Source organism: Rhagoletis pomonella, unplaced genomic scaffold, assembly GCF_013731165.1.
Source record: "Rhagoletis pomonella isolate Grant_MI unplaced genomic scaffold, Rhpom_1.0 Rhpom_scaffold_00007, whole genome shotgun sequence".
NCBI lineage: Eukaryota > Metazoa > Arthropoda > Insecta > Diptera > Tephritidae > Rhagoletis > Rhagoletis pomonella.
The window spans coordinates 29,820,103-29,838,822 of NW_023458561.1; the positions used below are offsets into that span (position 1 = coordinate 29,820,103).

At 34.2% G+C, this 18,720-nt stretch overlaps 1 protein-coding gene and 1 long non-coding RNA gene across 2 annotated transcripts; both read right to left on the bottom strand.

Moving 5' to 3' along the window:
- Window positions 1–1,850: 1,850 nt before the first annotated feature.
- LOC118742550 lies at window positions 1,851–6,045 on the bottom strand. The gene is made up of 4 exons (XR_004993382.1): window positions 5,983–6,045; window positions 5,791–5,925; window positions 2,479–3,719; window positions 1,851–1,865 (listed from the first exon to the last, which is right to left on the bottom strand). It is a non-coding gene; the product is annotated as an uncharacterized LOC118742550 (long non-coding RNA).
- Window positions 6,046–9,879: 3,834 nt separating this feature from the next.
- Window positions 9,880–18,720, bottom strand: LOC118743779 (nose resistant to fluoxetine protein 6). Its single transcript, XM_036476542.1, has 11 exons — window positions 18,715–18,720; window positions 17,097–17,414; window positions 16,836–17,001; window positions 16,615–16,761; window positions 13,586–13,967; window positions 13,354–13,519; window positions 11,751–11,830; window positions 11,553–11,666; window positions 11,151–11,491; window positions 10,102–10,244; window positions 9,880–10,038 (listed from the first exon to the last, which is right to left on the bottom strand). Exons 1-11 carry the CDS (start codon window positions 18,718–18,720, stop codon window positions 9,880–9,882), a joined length of 2,022 nt encoding a protein of 673 aa, XP_036332435.1.

An 18,720-nucleotide genomic window follows, 5' to 3' on the forward strand; every position in this document is an offset into this window, starting at 1 on the left:
GTTTGAGTCCCTTATACTCCCCCTTCTGTCCAAAATAAGGCCTCATACTCAAAAATCTAATAGACTCGGGACTGGTGACTAGGACGGCCATTCATTCGACCAACCTTATACAGTTTTTTTCTTTTTTGTACTTTTTTTATACAAAGCCTAAGAAAAAATACACCTGAAAAAGACTTGCGTGCCAAATGAACTTTTCTCTCAAAGTTTACACTGCTGGCAAATGTAGATAAGGATTAAAATTTAAAAACTAACTAATACAACTAAAGTAAAATCTGTGGAAAATTAACAATAAAATACTTTTTTCGCAAAATTTATAAAGGACCCTTTTATTTCTCAAAAAAACGGGGTAACAGTTATTCGTCGCCACGCTGTACATGCGTACATACATATGTATGTACATATATGTATGTATGTATATAATCATATCGTCGTTTAAAGTACAAAACCGCGTATTTGCTGCCAAAAATTGGATTAGCTCGCAAAAGCTCTTGGCTCAATCCTTATCCATTCGTCCTGAAATATACTAGCCAGAAATGCGATTGCTTTATAAAAAAAAGAACCATTTTAAAATATAAGTGTTTTTACTCTAGAAAATAATTTATGCAACCTCACATACGCGGTTTTGCATTATATTGATACGCGGTTTTGTACTTTAAACGACGATATATAAATCATGTATTAACATACACACAAATAAATATGCACCTTCGTATGATAAAATAATGAAAACGATTATTCGTCAAAGCGTAATAGTGCTAACATGCCTAGGTAACATGCAGCTTCGTGTGCAACATTAGTAAAACACATGACAATGCTTATTAACTAATATCTTTTGTGTATTAAAATGCTTATAAACTTTTTTATAGGTAATGCCTAAAAAACTCAAACAAACAGGAGTTTGCCATTGTATCTACGGTTAATTTGTACACCTTTCTTCTCGAAGTTTATATTGTAATTTTGGTTCGATGTTTGTAAGTATAAGAATATGAAAAGGACGAGAACAACGAGTTAAATATGTTTAGCGATGCTCGCTTCTCTGTTTGAACGCAAACTAATCCCCGCAAACTAAATGCCAAGAATGTCTAGATATACCAAATTTGGTATTTAGATGGGCGGTGCCCGGTTCATTTTCCAAAACAACGGGGTTTAATAAAAATATCGAGGGTTAATAACCTACTTATGTATGTATGTTCATATTGTACTTGACCCTACCACAATCCTCTAAGTTTTGTTCGGACGGAGTGGTTAGAAATGCGTGCTACAACACCGTAGGACCTGGTGTCGATCCCTGATCCTAGCAACATCTATGTACATTAGAAAAAGTTTTTTTCTAACAGCGGTGGCCACTCGTCAGGCAATGGCAAACTTTCGAGCGTATTTCAGATTTGAAAAAGGTTCTCATTAAAAGCTTCTGATGAAGCGCATTTTCACCACGGCCGACTTGATCGTGGAGAAGCCTGCATCGTTTGATAAATAGCACGCAGTTTTTTGGCCGGCCCGGCAAAATTGTCTTGGAAATTCTCCATACGCACGGGTTCCATAAGAAGTTAGTGGCACGAAATTAGACTTGCTTTTGCAAAACTTTTAAAATTTTTAGTCGAATAAGTTGCGCGACTGATACTTAAGCACGATTTTTAAATTCTTGTTAGTTGATGTGATAGTAACAATACGATTTAGAAAATCATATTAGTTGATGTGATAGTATTTAGTTTTCGCTGAATATAAAAAAGGATTTCATATGACTTTCTTCAAACTTACAAGTACTTTATTTTTGAAATAGAATATATCTGCTAATTCCTGGTAATGACTTGGGTCGACACGGGCATGCTATTTGTCTCGAGTTTCTCGTTTGTAAACCATACACACTATGCACCATATGAATTTCAATACAAATAGTAGCTTAGTAACGGATTAAGAAATGGGCTCACAGAGAAATAAAGTGTATTGCTAAGAAGTATGTATTAACACGTTGGCTGCCACGTCGCACGTTTTCGTGCGACACCCAGATGTTACCCTGAGGCCACGTCGCACATTTTCGTGCGACACCTAAATGTTACCCTGAGCCACGTCGCACATTTTCGTACATTTTAATATGGAATTTTACATGGAATTTGGATTCTCTGGCCTGTGGTGAACATTTTGGTGTGTTTCCCATGGCCGCTGTGTATTTGTAATGGTATTTTAATGGTACATGTGCGACACAAAAAAAACCGTTATAACTGCAAATTTAGAGACCAAAATAAAGTCGCGAGTAGTCAAAACTTATTTTTAGGCACTAAGAAACAAAAAAGAACAAAAATAAGTTGTTGGCCTCAGGTGACCAAAATTGTTAAATGGCACTACTACTGAACGATCAAAATTCTAAAAAGGCCTTGGCAGCCAACGTGTTAAGAATAGTTGCTTTTATCTACTTCTAGAAATTAAATATATTAAAAAATGGTAAAAATCGCATATGTTTAAAATCATATGTATACACACCAACTCCAAATTTAACAATTGGCTCACTGAGAGCCTTTAACCGTTTTTCGCGTCTTCTCCAGTTTATAAAGTATTCCCAAATCCACATGTTTAATTAAGATGGGCGAATTTTTCAGAAAAGAAGAGCAATCTTCAATCGCCGATCTGTGCTTGTGAGGATTAAGGTTATGTGCATCTGATTTTCTTTGTATTTATGTAAATATGTATAATTATTGGTGCGTTTGCTTCCAAAGTGCACTGGCAGACACGATAATTTGTAAGATCAACACAACAGGTAGAGTCATTGACTTCATTAGAAAGTAATGCCACGTATGACCTTATTTTTAGAACAATGGCGAAAATGTTTTATGTCTGCTATCACTCTGACGTCAGCGGATTATTGCGTTTTACTTTCCCATATACATATGTATGTGCATATGTCTGTTCTTGAGTTTCAAGATTACTTAAATAAACGTTGGTTATTTAATAGTAAAAAGCAAATGAAATAAGCGTGACTTTTAGTATCGACCATGGTTTTGTGGTTTGCGTTAAAAAGAAAAAAAGAAAAAAGTGGGATGAGTAATTTTACTGCCCTAAAAGTCCAAAGAAGCAAAAGAGAAAACCGAAATGAGACAGAAAATCAGTAAAATAAAAGGCGGATCACATGTCGGTCAATAAATATGCACATTTTCCAAGTTTTTCAGCTAACCTAATGTTGTAATAAGAAAACTATGAAGAGATAACTTAAAACTAAAGAGCCTACTAATTTAAGTTTTATTCTACATGATAACTTGTGCTATTTTTAAAATTCAATTGCATTACTGCCTACGTTGACAACATTATATAGCTCACGCCTATGATGTCAGCCAGTCAGCACCAGCAAACCACTACGTCGCACTCACCCAAAAATAAGTACAATCTGGGAACGTTTGTTTTTGCTTCGACGAACTCAAATGCCTGTGTCCAGGGCTTGCTGCGGTCTTTGAGTGCTGCATCCACAGACTTTCGGTACTTTTCCACTAATTCCTGTGCCTTCTGTGCCATTGCTGATCACTTATAAAAACTTTTGTTGGCCTTCGATTTTAAAATAGCAATTATTTTCGATGCTTCACCGCTTCTTATCCGCCAGAGAGTGCGATTCTTCAAATTTTCCAAAATCAAAATTTGTCTCTGCTTCTTTTTTGACGTTTTGCTTTCGTACAGATTCTACTGACGTCAACAAATGAAATGCCAACAGTGATGCGGAAATTAACAAAATTGGTCTAAATCAGATAAAGGAAAATGTTATTTAAAAAATGTATGTATGTATGCAAGGTATAAGTATTTAAATAGCGTATTCAAAAACTTTAATGAATAGATGTTATAGTTTGTTCACTGTAGCGTTTTAATCTCAAAAAAGTCAATAATTCGGTACAGACTTGCGCAAACCGCGCGTTACGGTACAAGGCGGTATAATCCCAATATCGACAACATCGATGGTTTTGTAAGCACTATTGATAGTTTTCAAACATGAACCAATTAAAACAAATCTGACCCAAGGCGTATTTATTGAATACGCCTTGATCTGACCGGTTGAGAAGCAGCCATTTGTAATAGCAATTGAGAAATAAGTGTTGTGACGTTCGTAATTTTGAAGTTTGCTATTTCTGTTTTGCTTGTTTTTTTATATGTATTTTGTCGGTGGTTTATTTCAGTGAGTTTTCGTGCAAATGTAATTAAAATGACGTGCGCGGTGATTGAATGCAAAAACACGTACATAAATAATGGTTAGCACAAACATGTGCACATATTGCTTGCAGTTTTTCTTTATGCTTCGTCTTCATATTCTTTGTTTACTTTTCACAGAAAATAACATGGCGCCGAAATTACAAACGTCAGCCAGAAAATTACTTTTTTTCTTTTGCTCCATCTTGTCAGATCTTGTGTAGTTGTATCATGGTTTTCAAAGAGTAAAAGCCGGCGGCAAGGTGTATTAAACGCCGGCGGTACGTTTTTCATCTTGTGAGTAGGAAAGAACATTTAGCAAAGCAGGACAGATAATTTCAGGCCGCAGATACTGCTTGAAGCCAAAAATCGTTGATAAACTTTTGTTCCTTAACAAAAATATGGATACTTTAGCAAATCTGCAGCTCGTGTAACATTTCTTCCAAAGCGAATTCAGATTTTCGCCGCGGTACTTCCTAATGTCAAAATGATGTATTTGTTGTAATATGAAATCGCCTAGTTTACAACAAACACATCATTTTGACATTAATAAGTACCGCGGCGAAAATCTTAATTCGCCAGTAACACCACCTTGTATACAAATTGACTAAAAAGTTGCGTGCAACGACACAAGATCACGCAAGAACAAGAGAGTGAAAAAAGTCGATTTTTTAGCGGGTTCTACGCCATCTTGTTTGCCTGGAAAACGTCTTTAAACACATAATTTAGGTAAAATTACTCATTAAAATACTTTAAATCGTGTTGTCCTGTTGGATGAGCTTTTCTTTTGTTAAAGAAAGGTGTAAAGTAGTATACTTGTGATGTAAACAAATTCTCAGCTGACGAACCCGCTTTCACAAACTCTTTTCTCAGAACCAGTTACAAATACAACGTCGCGTTCTTGCGTGATCTTGTATTTTTGGTTCATGCCATGATAAAAACATAACAAGGTAAAACCATTGCGAGTCAGTCTGACGTTTGCCAGCATATAATTTAAAAATTAAAAACTCAAACTCACACACACATTGTCATTTTCAATCTCAAACAACAATTGGGTATAATTTCTTTTTTTTTCTTAATTTTATATGATTTTAAAATGCTTGCAAACGTCAGAAAAAAATCAAGGCTGACTAATTGAGAATGAATTTACCTTGTAATGTTTTTATCATGGATAAAAATATTGTAAGGTAGAACCGCTGAGTCACTTTTAAAATTTTTGACGTTTCCAAACAATTTAATTTTTAAATTCACTCACAAACTCACACATTTTCGAATTTCGAACAATTTCAATTTTTTTCACTTATTTGATTTTAAAGTGCTGCAAACTTAAAAACAAATCATGACCTCGATTCTACCTTACTATGTTTTTATCATGGATTCTTGCCACCTTATTAAATTCGCCTTGGATACCACCTTATATGAATTCGCCTTGTGTTGTGCGATATCCATATAAATATCATGTATGCACACAAAGAAAAAGTGCAAGTGAAGACAAGGTGTTATGAATTTGAGATTGATCGACTTGCTTTTTTAAGCACACTTTATTTTTCTGGAAAAGTTAATAATTCAGTTAACTAAAGTTACAGTGTTTTCTCCCATATAAAAACATTAGAGTATAAATACATATACCTCATACGACGAAGTGTCATGTCCTTTTAGATAGTTTTTAATACGATATCTCCGCTAAGTGCAATATATGTATGTAGCTACGCAGATTTTCATAAGACATAAGTGGGGTAGCTTCCGTAGTTCACAAGAGAATTTCTATAAATATAAGATTGAAAGTAGCGTTAAAAGCCTCTATTGCTGTTTATTACTCACTGTATTTTCCGTTTTTAACAAATCTATATGGAAGGGTGGTACTTGGGTGGCACTGAACCAAGAATGATAGAATAATTGTATTCTATCATTCTTGGCACTGAACAGTAGAGATCAGTGATGGAAAATGAGTGTGCAATGTGCCGTTTTCGGCCCTTTCGGAAGCAGCCAGCACCTTAAGCGCAATCGATTGATTCTCGGCACTATTTTTGCGTAACTCAATGCAACTAATATATATGTACATATTTCTTTCTTTTTTTATTAATAATTTCTATGTAAAAAGACCTGATCTTTCGATTGATATAACTTAAAGAAACATTAAAAATGGACATAATTAAGAAAAATTACAGATAAAGTATCGTTTAGAATTTTTACTATGCAAATTGAAAAATTTAGGAAAACGCATAGAACCATCGGATAGCCCGTACAAAAATTTATAGAAATCATATTTTTCGAATTATTTTACCCATTTTCTGTCTGCTTCCCAGCTAATCGAAAAGTGGCTTGTTTTGCACTGCTCAGCGTGCCTGGGACATTTGTTTACGTGTAATACATGCATGTACATGTATGTACACACTTTTTGTTACGTTTTGTTTTGTAAAGTTGAAATTTTCCAATAACTTTGTGAAAATTCATCAAAAAAAGTGAAATACTTTTAAATATTTTTTCTAGTCTGTGATTAAATACATTTTATTAAAATATAGATTATTCATAATATATACTAAAATGGATCTTTCTATTAAGCGTACCCTTCATAAGAGAAATAATGCATATAAAAAATTTTTGGGTGATATTTCTGTTTTTCTTATATGCACTAAGTAATGTAAATATAATTTATTAAGAAAATGGTACATATCGCCGAATTTCAATTTATTAGAACAATGACCTGCATTTAGGCACATCTTTCTTAAAAATTTAGCACAATTTAAAATTTTGATTTTCCATCACTGGTAGAGGTGCAAAGAAATCGATTCTGGCATCGATACATCGATTTTTTTAACATCGATGCTGTGGGCGAAATCCAGTAAAATCGAAGAAAGTTCCTAGGCGACTATCCGACTATCGATAGTTTACAAAAAATCCCTGCAAAAAACGCGACTACTCCATGCATGCGTGTAAACAGCACTTCATAAGGACCAAGGCGTACTCCAAAATTAACCACAATTCATATAAAAAATATAGTCCAATTAACATTGTGATGTCTGCATTTGATCTGCATAACATCAGAGTAGCACAAAACTACTCCAACATATTAACAATGGCGTTGTTATATTTTTTCGTTTGTGCAAGCTTTTGTTCTTCACTTCTCAGATGCTTTTTCGTAATTAATAAAAAACAAAAATTAAAAATTACAAGTTGCCTCTGACGGCATTCGAACCCGAACATGCTGGGAGCTAACAACTAATAGCGAGCTTCTCTATACGTTCAGCTACAGCCAGACATGCAAATGAGCTTTCAAATACTCAACTTCAATCACATTTCGTTAAAACACGAGCAGTGATCGGGTAACAATAGGCAGGTGCAGAGAAACAAGCTGGTCCGCTACAGCATGACAGAGGAATGACTTTGTAAGTACTCCAATATACCACAAATAGACTACATGGTCCAACGATTTTTGCAGGGATATCGCCCACTATCGATAGTCGGGTCTATCGATAGTTTACCACTACTACGGATTAGTTGTACGAGATAGGCGCAACCAGGGTTGGCACCTCACGAAACCGTTTGGTCCCAAAACCCCAGAAAAATCGTAGAAAAAATTAAAAATCGTAGTAAAAAATCGAGAGTCGTAGTAAAAGGTACACATAAGTTATTACTTTGAATTTAATTTTAAAAAAAGAAAATTGTTACGTTCTACGCTGACGACACACAATCAGTATTGCCTTTCAATTTCCTTACACACATTGCTTGTCAAAAATCATCAAAATTGAAAGCCATTACGTAGGCTGCATTCAATTAGAGAAGCAATTTCATTATCAACATGCCGTCTTCAAGAAACAAATGTAACCAACTAGCTTCTGAAGACCATTTTCCATTTTAACTCTATTGTAGATTTACATTTTAGCATGCATTAGCTTAGTACTTCTTTTATTTTCACAAAATTGGCATGACAATGCTGAAAAGCTGATCAAAATTGAAAGCAAAATTGAAACTCAATTGAAAGGGAAAAATTGAAGCATTTGATTTCAATGCAAAAGTACAATAAAGTGAAATAAACCTTTGCCTCTATTCAGCTTTTTTTTGTCGTTATACTAGGATCTGTTATATAGTCTGTTCGGCAAGCTGATATTTATTGCAAGTTATTAGGTTTTGGCGGTCGCGTACGGTTGACTTGGAGGGGAAGTTGCTAATTCCCGCTGGACAAATTTGCCAGCAACAAAAACAGCTGATCAAAGTCATCTGTTTGCAATATATGAAAAAAATTAAATTAGGTCCATTCAATATCAAAAAATTATTACTAGTACTTGCAAGTTTTTACTGGAAATGCATTGAATAACCCAAAACCCAAGCAGGAACTTGCAACTGTCAAAAAGTAAGGTTATGCTTCAAATTCAAATATGTAAACTAACTGTTTAAGATTTGATGAAACAAAATTAGTGAAATGAAAATATGGATGAACAATTTAAATGTAAAGAATATTTTTTTTCATTTATATGACGATCAAAACTAATTAAATGACTAATCAAAAAGAAAATTGCGCGTCAAAACTTATCCATCAGAAAGTGTCAAAATGGCATAAGTTGCAAGTTTTTACTAGTTTTGCGTTCAATAGCTTTTTCTGATAATTTTCTTTTCCTCTCAATTTTACTCTCTATTTTTCTATTACGCTCTCGCTTCAAGTACTTACTGGAAAAGTTTTTGAATGATACTATTTAATTGGATGATTTTTAAGTTTAAAATAACTTATTAGAACTGAAAATGTTTCTGAATGAAGCAACTACTCATTTACTTACATTTGCTCAGCAAATAGCTTTAGGCAGACTTTTAATTTATATTCTCTTCATGTTTTCAGTTTCATGCGTTTGTACGTAAACAAAATTTCGATCAGCTGTTCTAAAAACCTCGAAGATTTTTGCTAATTTTGCGTTCGCGTACTTTTTGGGATATTTTCCAGTTTGAGAGATAATCGTTCGTTACTCTCCTGCAAGTTACTGCTGGATATTTTTCTATTCGAACAGACTAATAGTTTGTATCAAATCTAGCAACGAATAATAATAAATTGACGCTTACAAAATATGTTAGTATTTGGCCGGGCTTTTCCTCCGATTTGTGCCGTGCGCCTTGATGTTATCACTAGGGCTGCCAGATCTTTTTTTTGCGCGAAATCAGTACCTTGCACTTTTTCATGCTATTAAAATCAGCGCTTTTCAGTATTCTTTTATTCAAAGCAAAATTTTGAATATAAGTAACAGGAAATACTTTAAAAGCCAGAGTTCTTGTTTTCAACAATACTTTGATAAATAAATAAAATATAGCTCATAAAAAATAAAAATGTTATTCATTTTAACATGAGTGTGCACATTAACATGTCGTGTAAAATACCCTTATATTATTGTACACAGGAGCCAATCAATTATTAAATATTTTTAACATTGTTGAATAGCAATAATCAGATCATTTCATATATCAGTGTTTAAGTAGTCAAATAATGCTTTACATTTCATTTTAAAATTATTTTAATTTAGAGTTCACTTCCAAAAATTTTAATTAGAAGTCGATTTCTCTCTTTGCGCCAGTAAACAAACTTTATACTTAAGATCCTCTCAGTTGCCCTGAATTTGCATTGACGAAGGTTTTTTTGTAGTAGTAAAAAATTTAAGCTATATATGATAATTTGATAATTTTATATAATTTTTATTTTTTTATTGAACATACTTTACAACACAGAGAAAAGGGACTCTAATTCAAGGTGTAAATATCTCTTTTCCTTTGTTTTCTCTCAGATTTGTAATATGGTAGTATGCATTTAATTATTTCTGCGATCGGATACTCCACAAACAACGCAAAAGCGAAAGCGATAAGTTGCGTTAGAAAAAATGCAACTATAATCTGACTGATCTGGAATATTTAATAAAGTTGTTATGCTACTAATTTTTAATTTAAATGTTTATGCGGAGTTACCAAATAAAAGCGATTAATATAAATTGGTTGCCTATAGAAACCGCCCGTTAACCTCAGTACGACCAAGTGCCAGAGATATGCCTGATATGAAATTTTTGAAAATATGCGCAGAATTGGAAGACAGCAAAATTCATATGCAATCCCTATAATAAAAAAATTATAAGCAGTTTATTAGATTTACAGATATGTGTACATTAGGGTGCCTCACCAAAATTTTTATAAAATTTATTAAATTTTAAGACTCACGGCAAAATATTTCGAAAAAAATTTAAGATTTACATGAGCTAGAAAAATAGCTCCAAAACTTGCATTACTTTCATGCCGCTGATACAATGTTTGCATTTATTTTTAAATGGGTCCAGCTCACGTAAATCTTACCATATATAATATTAAATTCTGTCCACTCATACATGTAAGTGGATGTCGAAAGATCGTTTCACGTCTGCCCAACGTTCTTAAACGACCTTTACTATTTGAGAATGGCCAGCAACACATTTTTTAATTATTGCAAAAAAAAAAAATATAAAAAAGTAAACACTCAAATGTACCTAATTTTGTTCGCTGTTTTTCGAGCATAAGTATTTATCAATGTTGGAATTTAGTGGTTATATAATCGTTTAAAATTGCTATTTTTTGCCGAGTTTTTCTGCCCTAATTATAACGGCTGTGTTCAGAAATGCATCAAGCCAAATAATCAGTGTCTTTTATTTCTAAATTAAAATTAAGTTCCAATTCGGCATATAACCGTGGTCGCGATTATCGCTTTCTTTTGATCATAATAAAATTGAGCTGTTTTTGTTTTATTTTGAGTTTGTTATAAATGTTTCCCGATAGCGAGTGTCTTCTCAATATTAGTTGCGTTCCTGATGCTTCACGATATTCACGAAATTCACGATTTGCAGGAACAGCTGTTTTCCCCATTAATAAACCTTATGGGAGATGGTCACCTGGAACGACTTCCTGTAAAAACCTGCAAATCGTGAAGCATCTGGAACGCAACTAATAATATATGTACGTATGTAGATTTAAGTGAGGAACAAAAAACTTACAACCCAATTTTAGACACATGCCTAAAACTGCGCCACAGCAAATCAGAACCCATATATTCCGATATAGGCTTGCAAATAAAGCTACCCAAACTGAAGGCTGCTCAAATTCCAACGACATCAAGAATCCTGCGCCAAAGAGTAAACCAAAAGAAATCGGAAATATGAGCCACCAACCGATTTCGTAACTTAGTAATCCACGGTATCGTTCGGATTTATGCCTTAACTTCAAATATAACTCAGCAGTTATAAAGCTGAAAAAGTAACCTCCAATATTAGTGTAAAACGGGGTGTATGCCTGATAAAAAGTTTCAGCATTTCGGAAAAACATATAGCGATAGTTTCTATATTTAAATAAAAAGTACTCTGTAGAAGAACTAATTCAATGACTTTGTTAGGACTTACTCCGGGGTCGTATGATATATAGGCTTGAGCTTTAGAAAGTATGTAATTAAACCAGTAACAGAAAAAGTCAATACGAAGAGGATGGCATATGCGACGATGCGTAGTCGGGGGAATCTGAAATAACGTAATTGGTAAATGATTTTAAATAATAAATAGTTATGTACATATGTGTGCATACATACATATGTATGTACTTACTTGGTTATTACGATCAAAACTATCAAAAATAATTCGAATAGTTGCATATCAGCAGCGAGATACCATGTATGGTGTGAGCACTATGTCAATTTCGTCAGTAATGTAAGTAGAATGAAAATACATACATACATACTTACATAATTAAAATAATTAAATATTTTAACTTAAGTATGAAAACGTTTGGAGGTCTGTGTACTACGTGGGTCACTAAAAAAACCGCAATACTAATGTTATTTGAGTTGATCTGACCTTTGGCTTTTTGGACTTGGCCAAAATTGCTTAGGCGGTTACAGTGTTAATAAAGAAGGAAAGAAGAACAGCTGTAAGTGGGCGATTTAAATAAAAATTAATTTTTATAAATTTTTTTTAATGTAATTATTTAAATATAAAATTATTTTAGATTATATTTTATTATTAATCATTTATAAATAAATATAAATAAAAAATATTTTATTTTAGAAAGTAGTTTTTATTTCATTTTTACGGGCGGGGCTACGCCCCTTTTCCAAAATTGTATATTCCTATCTTCCCACAAAAGGTCAGTGTAATTAGGAATTTTCAGTGAGTAAGCTTCAGTAGTGACTAAATTAGTGCAGTTTTTGTATTTTTGCAAACTACGGTTATATTCCCATTTTAAATGCCATCCGTCCTTTGCTGAAAAGAAATACATTTACCAAATTTCGTTAAGATACCCCACTTTTTACTCGAGTAATCGTGTGCCCCAGGAGCGAACACAGGCAGGGGTTTTGGGGATTCAACGTGAACGCGGTGTTACTGATCCATATTTTAAGATAAAATTAATTTACCTATTTGTAAGATAAAGTGTATTTTCAATGTCCGTGAATCGCCAAAACAAAAAGTGTTACGTTCCGAATGCATTCCGTAAAAATGACGAACTTTTTTAAACCAAAAAAAATCTGCCCGTCCGGCTGCCGAACATCCAGGAACTACAGTGACAGCCGTTAAGGGCCGGTTGTTCAATGCCTGATTAGCACAAATCGGAGGTAGAAGCTCCGGTTAAATACAACGACTGCTTTATCGATCACATGTTATATGCATTATGTCGAAAACGTCGATAATGATGTTTAACCGGCAAGTAGTGATAACCAGACATTGAACAACCGGCCCTAATTCACCTAACGAGTTTTAACCAGCAAAAAATTAAAACGCTCCGACGCTGAGGATCTTAGTTCACCTGATTTTAGAGTAAGTGACTGAGTCCCACAGTTCCGAGTATATAATAATGAGATAGATAAAAATCCTATTGGAATTTTACGACCATGTATGGATACTAATGATTAGGCGGAGTTTGGTTAAGTCCCAAAAGGAGTGTTTTCAAGATGCGACAGAGTTGCCTTGGCTTCAGTTTATCAAGATTATCCAGAGAAATCATTGGAGAAATTTATCAGAAATGCGTAAACGCGGGAAAAATGTTTCATCAATTGGTTTGAGTGTAGGCAAAATTGTACAAAGCATGCTGAAGAATATTTTGGAAACCCATTTTTACTGACAAAATATGATTTTTTTCCTTGGTATTCTAAGGACTTTTTAGTGACCCTCATATTAACTTTTCTGTGATCTTAAGTCATTATCGATTACTCACACTCTCCCTAAGAAGGTAATTATTAACGAAAAAAACATTTTGCCACCAATATTCGCGACAAAACACCCGTTCCGCTTCCACATAATGCCTCCAATATGGTCCATTTTGTAATCGTGCAAGTATGGTTGAGTTAAAAAGAATCAACATAATTAGAGACGGTAAAAGCCTTTTAAATAAGAGAATTGTAATAAACTTAATTCAATTCTAAAAAAGTGCAGACACAATTACCTACCGCAAATATCTATGGAAGAAAATTTTGAAGTAGACAATTATGCAATCGCGTATGGTTGTGTTGGTGTTGATCAATTTTCTTTCATTGAAGTTAACGTATAATAAAAATCCACTCATAACAAAAAATATTTGTATTATAGCAGCGCCATTTTCAATAATGTCCGTTTCTGGTCGATAGAAAAATTTTTCGAAAAATTCCGGATTCTCAATTTGTAGAGCCATATACAGTATTAAAGAGTGTGCAAATAATACCAAAAATACGCCTATTACACGTAGACCATCGAAGAATTTAAGATCCTCTACAGTTTGACTGCGTGTTTTCGTAGAATCGGTGATGCGATAGAAATTTCGACAAATAGAGAATGAGAGCAAAACTTGTTGAGCTGAAAAGTGAAAATATTAAGAACAAAAAAAAAAAGAAAAACAATAAAGATATCAAATAAATTTAAAATTTTCATCACCGTCGATTTTTAGTTACCATAACTTTTTCGTGTATTCTATACCTACATTCACTGGCCATCAAAACTGAGTGCTTGGTAATTTTTGTTAAATGTTTGCAATGTTTTTCAAGCTACATTTTTTTTGTTACATTTTTAAAAGGAAATATGTTTCATGTTGTAACCAAAACCATATAGATAGAACTTTTTAATAAACACAGATTTTGAAAAATTCAACAAATTTTTTCAACTTTTTAATCAGAGTTTTTAGAAAACATTTGGGTTACATGGCTTATGGAATTCAACATAGTAAAATGAGTGCAAATTTAAAGCGGATAAAAATTCGCAAAAGTGTCAGACGTTTGTTTCTGAAAAATGAATTTTACTAAGGTGATAGCGTAGTACCCATCGAAGGCTTGAAGGATGAACATAAACCATGTGACCTGTCTCATCCCTTAACATTTTGTCTACCCACTTATTTATGATCCCGCAAAAGGGTTCCGGACCATGAAATACTGCGGTAGCTCCTTGTTTCGCCTCATTGCCGTTAAGTGCTTCATGCCTCGTTAACCATTCTAATAAAACCGAATTCTTGCTTCAAGGGCGTTTAGCTTAGCATTTATTTTGTGGGACTTCATTCAGTGTCATTAGGGCTATCTGATTCGCTCACATAATGCAGATATATTTCGAGAATTTGCATATTCTAAGGTATTTTCTGCTGCAAATTTCTATTGAATCTTCGCTTTAAAGATGGTGGAATAGCTACCCATTGTTATCGATGTCTTCAACCTCGTCCAAACTTTGGCAGCTTAGATTTACCATTTTCAAGTTTAGTACCACTTGTGTACAAACTAAACCGCCCATATATGGGTTTCCTACATTCCAGAGAGTTAGATGTGTAATGTGTACCTATTTTTGGAACACTGCATTATGCAGTTAAGATTAATTTGGCTGGCATTTCATGCCAACTTTATAAATCACGCAAATGCATACATCCCAATTAGCAATTCCAGCAAACCCCCTTGACGACCAGGATCAGCAACTCTGAACTAAACATACGCGGGCGAAATGGTAAGAGCATTTAAAGACCTGTAACTTCAAAGTTTGCGTAAGCGAGATTTAATAAATAATCAGGTCTTTATCTAAACCGACATTTCACAACTCGTGCAACCTACAGACGCTTTAATAAATTCCAGTACGTCATACAGAGAGTGGCAGCTGCACTCTGAAATATTCCGCAGGAATAGTTTGCCGTGTGTCTTTAGCTTCATCCTTGCGAGGCCTGGACTCTCGCACAGCAAGTGTTCGACTGTCTCTTTTGAGCCCGGGTCATTGATACTGCGGCATAATCTATTGAAGGGCAGTCCTATCCTTTCGGCATGCACCCCAACGGGCTATTGTCCGGGCATCGGTTTTGCTCATTCCTAAGACAGCTTTGGTTTTTTTAATGGGTCGCAGGACACCCAGAACTACCGGGTAATCCTGTAAGATCCTGCGCAGTTCCACCTCTGCTTAGCCTACGAATGATAAATTTCGGTAATTTTTGTCTTAATCTCCCTTAGCGAGGCGCCCATGTCCACCGCAAGGTGAGATGCCCCTATGTCCCGCGATCCATATTAGGGTAATTTTGTATTGATCAGAAAAAAATATAGGCCAGCTCTCTCCTACATTCATCCACTAGTTGAGATCTTACAGAGGTAGTAAAAAGTGCCTGAATAGCCGCTTGGCTATCCGAGAGGATGTTAACTTACCTTCTCGCGGCTAAAACCTTACTGTCTCCTTAATAGCAAACATTTCGGCCTGGAAAACGCTTGCATATGTAGGCTGGTAGGCGGAAGGATGACTTTAGGTTATATTGCTCAATGAAAACCCTTGCGCCAGCACCCGAAATTTTCCTGATTCCAGTCACTTCGGCTTGGGAATTTCGTGCGGGGTTTATGGTAAACCCAGGCCTTTGACAGGATATTAGTCAGTGGGCAACGCCTTAATTTCTGGCAGTATTACGTGTAGGATGGAACCGTGGCCGAACGGTCTTTCCTTTCAAAACCCCAGGACACGCAGTCTGATGGCGCTGTTAGCAGCTGAATTTTCGATTGAGGTATTCACAACGATGTCCTAAGTAACTTATTGTTGTATGTCGTAAACTTTAAAAGTTTAAATAAATGTATTTTGGAACGAATTTCCGGCATCCCTTGTCAAATTTGGTTTGGAAATTCGTTCCAAAATACATCATACACCCACCCTGTCGGAAACACAAATATCAAATATCATCAAAAATATCTATTAACAAAGTTCATTTCATTCTGGTTTCAGGAGAAAATTTACGTCTTCAATATTTGAAGGTTGCTGACGTTTAAAAAGCCATAAAGCACTGGACGATTTATATTAGTGGAGAAAGAAATTCCGAAAGAAAATCGCCTTGGTATCGGGTTTCGATACGAGTATTTTTTTCGATACCTACTACTTGATTCAAAAGTATCGACGCCAAAATTACTTTTTATCGAACGAAAATTGAAATCGTTACCATTCTGTTCGAGTAGTTTCGAAACTTTTGTATTTGGTGGAGAAAGTTTGGCTCGATACAAAAAATTACCTGGGCTCGCAAATTGATTTTTATAGAACTCGTTATTCTGATTACTCAGAGGTTGTTTTGTCTTCAAACGATAATCATACATGGTTGAAAAAATGGTAAACAAAGATATTATCCCGAAGATGGTATAAATCACGATGTCTAATGCATCTGCAAATAAACGATATTTCCATTTTACGTATAATTACATATCTCTATTGAAAATAATCGAGGAAATATTTTACCATGTTTCAATGGTGTTTGCGCTTCCTCGCAGTACTCAACGCTTGTACGCAATTTTAGTCCATATCTTTTCTGAAATTCATAATTTAGACAGCTGCTAAAAACTTTTCCATGCTGAACACGTTTGTCAGTTTCGCGTTTATGTACGTTAATGTAGTAATTAAGAAGCTGAAATTTGGTTTGATGTCACAAGTTTTCGCACATATAAATAAATGTACATATGTATGTATGCCTATATGTAGATACCTAATTTTAGAACCAACCTCAATATCCTGAATGTCCCCATTTTGTGATAGCTCGTTAATACGGATTTTGGCGAATGGTTTCAGTAGTTTCTTACAGCGTTGTAGGCATACTCCAAAAAACAAGTGATCATGCCTGAAGTGATGCAGATTGTCCAAAGAGATCCTGGAAATTTCATTCCAAAGAGTTGAAGATTTATTAGCTACAATTTCCGCATACACGACACAGTACGTCGCCTTAGTGAAGGAGCTGTCGCCATTGAATCGGAGGCATTGATCGTAGTCATCAAATTGATACAATGGGGGCATTTCCTTGTAAAGTGTCACTGTAAATATATACTTAATTTAATATTTTTTGTTTTTGTATTATATGTATTTATTACTATTAAATTGTCCTAGCACAGTGACGACATTTCCCCAAAAGAAAATATTGCAAAGGAAGAGGAATGTGAGCAAATACATTTTAACCGCACTTTCTGTTAACTTTCTAAGAGTTTGACTGGAATATTAGAATCGTTTTGTACTTTATTAAAAGACTGTTGTGTGTTGCATGTGTAATTTTCACGCTTCAACAGTTCTACTCAAGCAATACCGTGCAATCATTAATTTTAGATTTTGAAACACGAGAAAATTCACTTTCAATAAAAAGCATAAACATCTTACTTCATGTAGTATTTAGTACATACTTACAAATCATATAGTGACTCAAACAAATGACCGCGTATTGATTTTTATTTTTTTTTTTAATATTCGTGATGTTTTCGAGGCACATTTTTTTGTATTTTTCTACAAAAACACTGTTCAAACTTTAACGAAAATTTAAGAAAATTCAACAAATTTTCATCAAAATTTCAATTTTTTAATACAAATGAATCTTAAGATTAAATTTTCGTATGGAGTTTTATGGCCCATACCATTTTAGTCTGATGAAGTGCAAGTTTCAATTTTTTTTGTGACGGAATTTTGCAATTTATTCCATATGAGCATGAATTCCTTATAAAATAAAATGAATTCCTTATGAATAAAAGACCGTTAGCAACAACATTTCAAGGCATCAACGCCATTTTTTTTATAAATTGCACTTGTTATAAAAACACCGCAAAACCAGTCTCTTTAGCACTTCATCAGATTAAAAATTTATGGGCTTTCACCGGCATACCCAAAAATTTTCTAAATATTCAGATGAAGTTGAAATTTTGATGAAAATTTGTTAAATTTTTTATACAGTTTGAAACTGTAATTTATATGTTTTTGGTCAAAGTTTATACTAAAATAACAAAAAATATTTAGCTCGAACAACATCACGAATATTTAAAAAAATCAACACGTGGTCATTTGTTTGAGTCACTGTACATATATATGTATGTATACATAAGTAGAGAAAAAATATATGGATGCACTCTACGTACACCCCTGATACTAAAGTATTTTTGCAAGGCAATTCCGAAAAAAGTATTTCTTTTGGCCGAACGTACAAAGGGCTCTTACATTTTCCGTCATATCGTCGGCATTTACAGTCGCATCGTAAAGTATTATATATCGAAGTTTTTGTGTTTTGAGGCGAAATATTTTTTGTTCTAAAGGTAATTGACCTCAAGTATCCCGTTCTAGTACCTACCCAACTGCACTCAGTTCCTACCTCCAT